At 38.4% G+C, this 11,817-nt stretch overlaps 1 protein-coding gene across 1 annotated transcript in view; it reads left to right on the top strand.

Moving 5' to 3' along the window:
• Positions 1-4,535, top strand: part of LOC107574226 (NACHT, LRR and PYD domains-containing protein 12-like) — a 14,524-nt gene extending 9,989 nt beyond the window's left edge. Inside the window, exons 4-5 of the mRNA XM_016260683.1 lie at positions 3,460-3,506; positions 3,588-4,535. Of these exons, the coding sequence (XP_016116169.1) occupies positions 3,460-3,506; positions 3,588-4,117 (577 nt within the window). The 3' untranslated portion in view covers positions 4,118-4,535. The remainder of the gene's footprint in view (positions 1-3,459; positions 3,507-3,587) is intronic.
• The last annotated feature ends 7,282 nt before the right edge of the window (positions 4,536-11,817 follow it).

Below are 11,817 nucleotides of genomic sequence, written 5' to 3'. Positions count from 1 at the left end.
CGCACTAGAGGCGGTTTAGCCAATCACAACACACTGGGCTAGCTAACCAATCAGAGCCCATCGCGTATTTCTGAGGGAGGGGCTTCATAAAAGAAGGAAATGATCAGCGTGTTTCTCAGAAAAGGGACAGAGCGGTGTGGAATAAAGGTAAATTATGTGAAAAATAATGCATTTTTTAAAAAACAAAGCATTAACACATGCTAGACTGCACCCCATAAACACAATCAAGCCTAGAAAAAAACCAGTGAACCACCCCTTTAACTAATGTTAACAGAAACGACTTTAAGACAGAGGAAAATCATGTACACTACTAATACTTGCAAAAGTATCAAAAATAATTTTGTTAACGTTTCAGTTTCATGACCTTCATCAGATATATATTGACTTCAGGTGTGCGAGAATTGATTGTCAATTGAACAGAAAAAACTTTAACATTTATAAATGTATTAGTAATAGGAAATGTTGAAATAAAAAATAAAATAAATAAAAAATATGGCAGTCACACACAAGGCAAAAGCGCAGCATCTACAACTCAAAGATATCACATACACCGGAGCCACAGAAAGACAAACATGTCGCTGAAAAATACACAATACACAATTTTACAGCCTAGGGTGAAGACATTATGCACTTTAACAACAATTTGGGACAAATATAATGTAATTTAATGGAAAACTATGTGAATGGCGCTGTGTTGTGCAGCAGAATTTTCTCACATCAAAACAAACAACACGAGGTGTCAGTGATTTCTGCCTCTAGAGGCCGCTCTTACACTGTATAATGACAGTGGACCTTCTCAGCCGCTCCAGCAACAGACGCAACCCAGAAAAAAATATCAGCATGGATTTTTGCCGATAATCGATAGTTCTGGAAATCAACTATCAGTGCTGATTAATTCCTAAAACCGATATATCGGTTGACCTCTAATATACACATCATATATAGCACCTTTAAATATATAAAACGACATAAATGGACAGTGGCTGTCAAGCGCCAAAAAGGGAAAACCTGAATGACATTCCAAACCTAAAATTAAATGAATCTCCAATCCTTCTTCTATCGTTTCAGGTTTATCCATAGTTATTCAAATGCTAGAAAAACATACAGCTGCCTTCCCAAGTAAAAACCGCCAAATAACATTTACACGTATGATACGTAATATTCTGATGTGTAATATTCAGACAGTGGGGAGATGGGGGGGATTCCCCCCATCTATATGTCTCTGCATCGATTGAATGATTAATTTTTTTAAATTTAATTTAAATTTATTTTTTTATTCCCAGTGAATAGGAGTTCAAACTCCCAACCGGGTGACACTACTCCAATAATAAACCATGCAAAACACCCAAAAATTATAATATCTTTAAAATATTGCCAAGCAAAGTTTCAAACAACAATAAATTCAGAGAAGAACTTCAACTGTAAGCGTCACAAGAATACGGAAAACAAAGGTTTTGTTTCCTCTTTTTTCCTGAAGTTTGTTATTATTTAAAATTGTATGTACATTTTTATACTTTTTTTTAATTTACCGCTTAGGCATGTTGACAATAACGTATATCTCCAACATATGGCCAGATAAGTTTTCAGTGGACTTTCAAAATTTGCTTTGCGTGAGAAAGCAGGAAAATATACAGTTACAATGTGTTTTTCATATGATTTAGTCGAGTTAGTTTTGCATCAAACACAATGTAATTTTCGGCAGTCGAGATCTGGCAGCAACAGTGCATTTTTCCGCTTGGGCAAGCACTTCGTGGACAGCTTACCTCACACATGAAATCAGCCGCAGACCAGCAAAACAATGAGAACGCGCTACAATCCTGAGTCACAGCGACAGAGTGGAGGCACTAAAGCTGCGGAGAATCTGCTCACCCGGAAGCAACCGCAACTGATGTAGATTTACAGAAAATTACCATTGTTTTTCAAAAAAATAATTTTACATACTTTTTCCCAACACTTTATCAATCTTTAAGTTACATCTTAAATGATCAACTTATAATAATGCTTATATTAATTAGCCCGTGAACTCATTCTCTCAGACGGCCTGAGTATGCGGAGCATTCGCAGCTTATATGGACAGAATGCCACTGATATATATATATATATATATGTGTATATAAATATAGGGGGTCTGAATAATTTCCGTACCCACTGTATATATATATATATATATATATATATATATATATATATAAAATTATATATACACACATATACGTATAACTCATTCTCATACAGTGAAGCACTTACAATTGAAGTGAATGGGGACATTGACATTACAATTAGTGGTCAACTATGTCAAATCAATGCCACATATACTTAAGAATTTAAGTATTGCAAACGAAAATGAAAATATTGAGAAAAAATAAATGTGCTTTTTGCAAACAAACATAAGTGAACATAAAGGAAAATATTTTCCATGACCTCAGATGATGAACCAACCCTGAACCAACATACAAAACTACCAAATTTTGCTATAAGTTTGGTCGCAACATATAATCATTGCTGTTAACAGTGTTCACCATCTGTTTGACTGCATGTCATTAACTAACTGCATGATTTTACTGTACATTTCTGCCATATGGACATCGCCTTGACATAATCACCACTGATAAGCTACTCCTAAGTATATTGTAGAAACTTTAATTTTCTGTGAAGCTGCTTTGCAATGATTTGTATCGTGAAAAGCACTATTCAAATAAACATGAATTGAATTGAATTGAAAGGGACTGGGGCATGTACAACAGGCCTTGGTATGCCACCTTGAATGTTACGTCACCAGCCTGAGACACAGATCACAACTGATCTGCTCATCGTTGATTAATATTAATACCGATTCTTAATATTAATACTATTAATAAGTCCCCAGTTTCTTTTACAGTAAAAACAGTCAATATATGAGGCACAATATAAAAGTTGCGTTTGTGTGTGTTTGTGGCGGTGTGATATGAGAGATGTGAAAGAAGGTCTGGTGTCAAACACCCGGATGAGCGCTGTGTTTTTTACTGTTGCTAATGACAATGGATGTTATCGGGGAATTACACACCTCAGAATGTTATGACAGAATGTTTTTCACCTCGCGCTCAGTGTGAAACGGCCTTAAAGCTAGAGAACTCTTAGTTTAAGGTCAAGCTGACTTAAAAAAAACATTAAATATTACAACAAATTAGTAATTATTAAAACCAAATAAATACTACCTAATTGTATATTTTGATATGGGGTGTTATTTTACACTGTAAGGCATACTAGCAGGATCTGATACAGAGCCTAGTGCCCTAAATTATATCACAAATCGCAGTACGCTTTTAACACCTTTATCAGGTTCGATTGCAGATTTTAATCTTTTTTCCTCAAAACACAGTAATGCTGTATGTTTTTCACAACAGTGAAACTGTTTCAATAGACATTAGTTATCAGTCCGTTGAACATGATTTATTTGTGTACATTTCTGTCTCTGTTCAGTTTGGATGATGGAGGACATTTCAGGATTGTTCCAGGACTGAAAAAATGTAAGTCTTCTCTCACGTTTAAACACACCGATGCATATTTAATGATGCCATAGATATTCTGACTTCTATTCCTGTGTTCAGATGCCTTTGATCTCACACTGGATCCGAACACGGCACACACTCGTCTCATTGTCTTTGAAGGGAACAAAAAAACGACATGTGTTAAAGAGCATCAGCCGCATCCTGATCATCCAGAGAGATTTGAGCGCTTTGAGCAGGTTCTGTGTGTTGAGAGACTGACTGGACGCTGTTACTGGGAGGTTGAATGGAGCGGCTGGAGTCATGTAGCAGTGTCATATAAAGGAATCAACAAGAAAGAAGGGAGTGACAGTCGGTTTGGACTCAATGAAAAGTCCTGGAATCTTTACTGTTGTGAAACGATTTATTGTGCCTGGCACAAAAATAATAACATTAACATTCCTCCCTCGTCACCCCTGTCTAATAGAGCAGGAGTGTATGTGGACGTGTCGGCCGGCTCTCTGTCCTTCTTCAGCGTCTCTGACACACACACACTCACACACTTACACACATTCAACACCACATTCACTGAACCCCTCTATGCTGGATTTGGACTTTATAATGATTCCTCAGTGTCTCTGTGTCAGATTTAACATCATATTGCATAAAAGCAACAGAGAAATCACACACAGTGGAATATTCAAAAGGAAAAATTAATTATTTACATTTATTCATTTAGCAGATATATTTATCCAAAATAACTGGAAGTTGATTTTCCTAAAAGGCTCAAGAGACTAAATGGAGATCCTTACTTACATTTCATCTTAGTATCAACAAAAAAAGAATTTTTCCCTAAATTCCTTAGGAGAAATTAAAGTAGACACAAATGGGACATAATATAGGAAGAGAACAGGAGGAGAAACTCATGCTGTCGGAGATGCAGCTGTGCCATATGTAGCAATGGAGGCAAATGTCTCTAGATGAGGAGAAAAATCAGAGCACAGTGTGGGATGTTGTAGAGGTCTTTTTTGTAACTTAATAGGAGACATGAGAGGGTATTAAGGGTATTTTGTTTTTCAGAAAACTTAGGTAAGTCTCAATTTGATATTCATGCTAACTTCTGTCTAAGAGATGGTAAACATCTCTTTTTTTATCTCCTCTGGGATGTTATATATATATATTTATATATATATATATATATATATATAAAAATAATATTTAAAAAAAAATGTGTCCGGGATGCCAAAGCCCTTTGCAGTCTGTATGCGTATCTGGGGTTGTGTAGTAAAGTTTCTGTTGTGATTATTCTGTCTCTCTCCTTAATTGCTTAATATTATATCACAAAGTGAATATTTCTCACATGCATTAACAAGAATATAAACTTTCCCAATCTTTCCCTCCATAAAACAATACATGTAGTGATACAATGCCATATGATGATTAGAGACAAAAGGTCATGCGAAAAAAAAAAAAACCTTTCCAAAGCAACAGCCAAAACTCTCAGATGTACAGCAGGCCTTAGCGTACCATGTAGGAAATGAGATACCTGAGCATATCTCCCCAAAGATTTGCCAACAACAGTCTTTACTTTTTTCACCCAGCTGAAAAAGGAATTCCAGCACTAAACCAACTGTCCAGTTAACCCTGGTCCAACTGGCATTTTGTTCATCATAGAGTGTAGAGTCTCCAGTTTAAGGCGTAGAGGGACCTCGAGTAATGCGGAGTTCACACTGCGTGACTATCTGGGGTAGCATTCAGTCGCTACTGTGTTCACATTGCACGATGGATCGGCAACAGGAGGTTACACACTGCTTGACTTCACAAAAGGAAGAATAACGACAACTCTGTCTGGTCCAGGGTTGCCAGGTTTTCTCAACAAATCCCACCCAATTGCTACTCAAAGCTAGCCCAAAAATAGCCAAATTGGGTTTCGAGGAGGGTCCCCTGGTAAAATCTCTCAGATCGCGTCTTTCATAATTCACACTGCATGATTGTCACTCGCTTGAACAAGCACCGATTTCATAAAACCTGTCAGCGAGTGAAAATCGGGGCTAAAATCGTGCAGTGTGAACTCAGCATAATATGGTCTCAAAAACCAGGGTTGAGAGACCAGAGTTCAGAAGGTTAGGTTTGGCCTGCAAGAACCGAACCAAACCAAACCAAACTCACACGCAGCAAAATCCCCAGTGTTAATTTAACACTGATCTGTGTTTATATGGGAGCCACCAGCAGAGTGTTAAAAGTAACACTAGCCGCGTTAGAGTTAATGAGATAAATAAGTGATTTATTGAGTGATGATTGAGCATTATTAAAGACACCTGATGACAACGAGCAGAATCACTGAAAATAAAACAACTACATCTGACTTCCATTCACAGCCTTAAAGAGGACATATCATGGAAATCTGACTTCGTCTTACCTTTGACCATAAAAATCCAAGTTTGAGTGTTTCAAAAACACCTCAATTTATGCAGATGTGTGCCAAAACCAGTTATTATGATCTGCCTTTCTTTCTTCCTCAGACAAAAGTGTTCCTACTTCTACATTGAGGCAATTGAATTCTTGTGTCAGGTTCGAAGGGTTTTTCTGAAGGTTTTCTTAAACGTCATTCACATTTTTCTCTTCATCCTTGAGACTGTCAGTGTCTTTCATGAGCTTGGTAATTTAGCAAAGTTATGATCTTCTGTCTTTATAAGGGCCACTTTAAGCTCACAGCCACATTAGCCAGTGCTTACCATGCCATATCTTTGCCAAAACTGGTCCAGATATGTTTTAGGATAACTGGGCCCAGGGCCGGAGTGGGACTCATTTTCAGATCTGGAGTTTCATGCTTTTGAACGGCCCACTTTAGTTCATGACTAACCATAGCTATTAAAATAATGTCATTAAAACCTCAGTATATAAGTCTGCAATAGTGCACTGTTCTCTACATCCTTGTAATTCATTGAATTTTTCTAGAGCTTTCGTGTTTTTAAATTTTTTTAAATGTAGTTATTTTTTATACTGGCCTTTTCAGCGCCGTATTTTGCTTTCTATTATCTATTTTTATCTTTTTTTTTTGCTTGCATATCTCCAACAACTGACTTTTTTTCCCTTTTTTTCTGAGCAAGGTGCTGCTGTTGAGGAGTCAACAGATAATAGCCAATTAACTTCAGAAATGGAAAATAAGCAACAATTGTGATTCTTTATAAGAAAATAAGGAACAGAATAAGGGGTGCACAAAATATTTGTACTGTACCATAATGTAATGTCTGCCTGCAGTCAAAAAGTTCTCAGAAATAATCACCTATTTATGCACAATTATTCTAAAAATAATTTTAATGTCATACAAATAATAATTTCATCGACCTGAGTAAATTGTAGAATTGTGACTGCACGAGTGGTGTAGTAATTTAGGAGGTGAATACTGTGAAATTACATAAATACAAATGGCATGAAATTTAAAAGCATAAAAACTGAAGGTCTATTTAAACAATGGCACTTACATTCTTGAATAAAAATATTATTGCAACCATAGCCTATGAATGAATAAAAATGCATATTTTTCAATTAAAGAAAACTTCGAGAGTCTGGGCTGCTTCTGGTGCTTGGACTTTTACTTCAATATAATGAGGTCCAAGTTTAAGAACATGCTAGAAGTTAACTTTTTTTAATGTATTTTTTTATATTACATATATTTAATATATAACTATATCTATTTAACAGCATTCACTTACAATAGTGAAAGACGTCTTCCCTCAGGTCGATTGAATGTTTTCCTGTCTTGCTGGATGTTGGGCTCATGATCAAACTGATTTGCAAAAATCGCTGTGAAGAGGGAGCAGCCAGCAAATTATTCCGCTTGGTCTTAAAGCCTTCCAAATGTTCACAAATAAAACAATAATTTGCGGGAAAAGAATAATTCATTATCAATTGAGAACTTGGTCATATGGCGAATGTCTGAGAATACAGGACAAACTGCATTATAGATTTCATACGGGATGCTTCTTTGATGCCTTAAATACGGGCATCAATATTTCAACCCCAGTGGCATGGCAAGACTGGCCCTCGTGCCCAAAAAAAACAGACCGGCCCATCGGGAATTCTCCTGGTGCTCCCGATTAGCCAATCCGGGCCTGACTGGGCCACATTTGTGGCATCATATGCGGGCCATTTTAGGCTCACAGCCACATTAGCCAGTGCTTACTGTGCCATCTCTTTGCCAAAACTGGCCCACATATGTTTGGGGAAAACTGGGCCACATTTGCGGCATCATATGAGGGCCACTTTAGGCTCACAGCCACATTAGCCAGTGTTCACTGTGCCATATCTTTGCCAAAACTGGCCCAGATACGTTTTAACCCCTTAACTGACAAAGATCGGTGACGGCCCCAGATTGTTGTGGTTTCACTTTCACAGCACGTTAAAATATCACACTCTTACTTGATCTGGACAAACTGTGCATCATTAGACAGATTAAAGACTCTAGCTTCGATATTTGACCACTGTTTTGATAAAACATTGTTGCAGTGACAGTAATTTATTAATTTATGTAAGGAGTGCAAAATAATAAATCCGTATATCGAGGGGTAAGAACCAGAAGGGCGTAAGTGACATTTTTGGTGAAATGGAGATATATATATCAAATGAAAGCTCTTAATGAGCTTCAGTAATCAGTACACAAAGTCAGATCAAACTATGGTAAAATTTTTGTTTTGGATCTCCGGTAAAGTTGGTGAAATGTCACTTACGCCTTTCTGGTTCTCACCCCTCGATATGTCATATTTGGAATTTAAAATTCACCACGCATTCATATTCAGTAACGTTTGCAGCAGTTTATTTGTGTTCACATAGCTTCACTGAACAGGGTCAAAAAGGGCTTATAGTCCAAAGATGCATATACATGGAGATATATAGATATATTTACTCATGTTTACTTCGTATGTCTTCAGACAGAATCATCATTTCTATTAATTTTCCACTGATTTAGGCGATTTCATTAGCATTACACTTCCCAGCGCTGTATCTGTGTGTTATACTCTTCCGTGGTCATTTGCTGGTGAAATGTCAATCATTGTGCATCACATTCCGCCCCGTCTCATCCTGTGATGCACTTCCCGTGCTCTTCCGCATCCTGTTCTGACCAAAACAAACCCAGATAAACACTTTTACACACAAAGCATAAAGATAATAAAGACACGATTATGATAGGATGTGGTTTGTATGTGATTTTCTTGAGATTTGGGGTATTTTCATAACAATAAAGGAGGAGGTAGGAGGAGGTAGAGAAACAATATGGCGGACTCTGCGACACGAGGGTTGGCTGTATCTTCGTCTGGGTCTGCGTCTGTGTTTAAACTATCTCGTCTGAAACCTGAGATATATAACACTGTTGATGGCAAAGTTATTGTTGAGGATGAATTCCTTAATTTTCTTGCTGTTAAAATTAAGACTCTAAGTCAGGACGAAATTGTCTTGTTGGCTGCAAAGACATTTGATTCTGATTGGATTTAGGCCTCAAAGAAGGTACTGTTTGAATTATGTCCTACATCACAACGGAATGTTTCTCATAAAGGGCCACAGAAAGACGATAATAACATAAAAAGCTGTCTTAAAGGCACAATATGTAATTTTAACCGCTACAGGGCACGTATTCAAAATAAACAAAGAGACAAATGCGTAGTTTGATGATGCCGTGGCTGAGTGTGGAATCATGGGAGTTGTGGTCTTCATCCTCGATAGGACTCGGGCAGAAATCATGTTCATGGATGAGCTAATGATTTATTAACGTAGTAGAATGAAGCAGGGTGAGGCTGAAAGCCGTCGAAGCAAAACGAGGCGCTGAACGAGCGCGACACACGGCTGGAAAGCAGAGGAGCTTTTATTATGCCACAGTCGACCGCTTCCGCTGCTTCCGGTCGTGCGTGTGTGGGGTAAAGCAGCGCTGTTTTATCATTCTAGATACATTTGAAAGTTCTGTTATAATGCTACTCTGTGCGGTCGTCACCTGTCTATTAAAACACACAACATATTAAAGCATCTTTGGTGTTTCCATGTTTTCTACAAAACAAAACCAGAAATCGAGGGGTTATGACGTCCTTGGCAGGCGACACAATGACACGATGGACACGGTCCGTGTCACTAGTTAAAATTGCTTATTTCTCTGGATTTAAACATTCTTTGAAACATTTGGGATAATGTAAGTACACAAGTCACCAAAACATATAACACTGTTCTAGTGGTTTTTGGATATTTTAATAAAAAAAATCTTACATATTGTGCCTTTAAAGTGATGAATGAACGTGGCGAAGATATCCCCAGATTTATTTTACATTATTTGGATGAGTTGCCGCCAGTGTCCTTCGATATCATCGATGTTTCAAGTTTGCTTGGAAGAATGGAGCAGCTGAGCTGAGTGCTGAGCTTTGTTCTATGAAACATGTACTGCAACTACATGTTAATATGGGTGAATATCTATGAGCTATCACAGTGGATATTAATCGAAGAGTGTACCGACACAAGGCGGTGGTTCGGAGTATTGGTCAGAGCTACACGGATCGAGGGTACGGCACTCAGGGCTGCATCGGTGGAAACTTTGGATATGGGCATTGGCGAAGGAGCTGCGGTGGCGGGGTCCTTATCTTTGAATGCTCAAAGAGTGGAAAGTCCTGTGACTGTGGAGGGAGCTACAGGATTAACATCTTCCTCAGATTCTCTGTCTGAGAATCAGTCGTGTGGTGAAAAAGGGTCGTCGACAAGGTTTTGTGAATGATGATACTAAATCAAGATCGTCTGCTGTCATTACCAGGCAGAAAAAGAAGTCAGGCAATGTCATGTCTGTTGTTGGTACTGTTGTTAGCCTATTATGTAAGTACAGATAGATGTCTGAGTAATATTCATTTACAGGGCCAGATTTACCTCTTTTCGTGACATAGGCAAAACTAATTTTTGGGTCCCCCTTCCCTATTAATATAATAGGCCTAATATTACCACCCAAGCAAACAAAAATATTTCTTAATCAGTGTAAACCATTACAGTGTTTTCTATCGCAATAAGCGCTTGTGTTCAGCCAATAAAAATCGAATGTAGTTCTTAATTTGTTTGAGAACTGAGAAAGACCATTCCATTAATAGGTGCGGCGACGTGGCCACATGATAACCACTTCGGGAGTGCATTATTTCTCTAATAAACAGAATTGGGGACAAAAGGGAAGTCGTGACCTAATTAGAGAGGGTTAGAGAGTCGGACTCGTAACCCAAGGGTTGTGAGTTCGAGTCTCGTACCGGCAGGGATTGTAGGTGGGGGGAGTGAATGTACAGCACTCTCTCCCACCTTCAATACCACGACTGAGGTGCCCTTGAGCAAGGCACCGAACCCCCAACTGCTCCCCGGGCACCGCAGCATAAATGGCATAAATGTGTGTTCACTGCTGTGTGTGTGCACTTAGGATGGGATAAATTGCAGAGCATTAATTACTAGTATGGGTAACCATACCTGGCCACGTCACTTCACTAATAATTTAAACGGCCTGGAGTCACAATCACACATCAATTGTTTAGATGATTTGATTCAAGACATTTGACATGTTTCTGTTCTGAAATCTCGTGTGTGTTTAATTTTTTACGCACCTCATCCCAAACCTTCCATTGCAAATTCCAAAACGTCATTTTAGAGCTGATAACAGAGGCTTGAGCTAGAGACCTGCGCGGGATGGATTTTTCAGTCCCACTGCCGCCCCTGGACGAGCAAGCATAGGCACGTGCCTAGAATGCCTATGCGTAAATCCGGCCCTGTTCATTTACCTAGGGATGCAATGATGTGTATTGATGTTAACTGTAAAGATATAAATCATCAGAGGGATCTGCTCAGTGTATAATGATATAGTTAATGCCCTGCATGGTTGTTGTAAGCCATTTTTTTAATTGAAGGGTATAATGAATAAGACTAGGCCTGGCTGGAGTAAATATGTAGCTGAATATCAGGCTGAAGACTGGGAAGCTTTTAACTCTTTCCCCGCCATTTATAAATTAAGAGACAACGCTTCGACGAGTTTTTACGGCAATCCGTGTTCTAGGTGTATTACGGTAAGGAAAGCCCTAGCGTGTGCCCTGAATGAGTTACGGCATTTCCGGGTCTTCTGAGTGCGAATACAAGACGATCGGCATAGCCGGAGGGATCAGAGAAAATGTAGATCATGTTTTGACCATTTTAAATCTGATCGGGATGAAGTAGTCAGTGAGGGAGATGCCTTTTCAGACACAGAAACATCTCTAGTTGTATCGTGGATAGACCGATAACCCGTTGATCTGAATATGTATATGTATGTGTGTGCGTGATCTATATATGTACATATATATAAATATATATATATATA

This window comes from Sinocyclocheilus grahami, unplaced genomic scaffold (genome assembly GCF_001515645.1).
Source record: "Sinocyclocheilus grahami isolate Dianchi unplaced genomic scaffold, SAMN03320097.WGS_v1.1 scaffold2153.1, whole genome shotgun sequence".
Classification (NCBI taxonomy): Eukaryota; Metazoa; Chordata; class Actinopteri; order Cypriniformes; family Cyprinidae; genus Sinocyclocheilus; species Sinocyclocheilus grahami.
The sequence above is the reverse complement of the archived record's forward strand: the minus strand, read 5'-3'. Positions and strand labels throughout refer to the sequence as shown.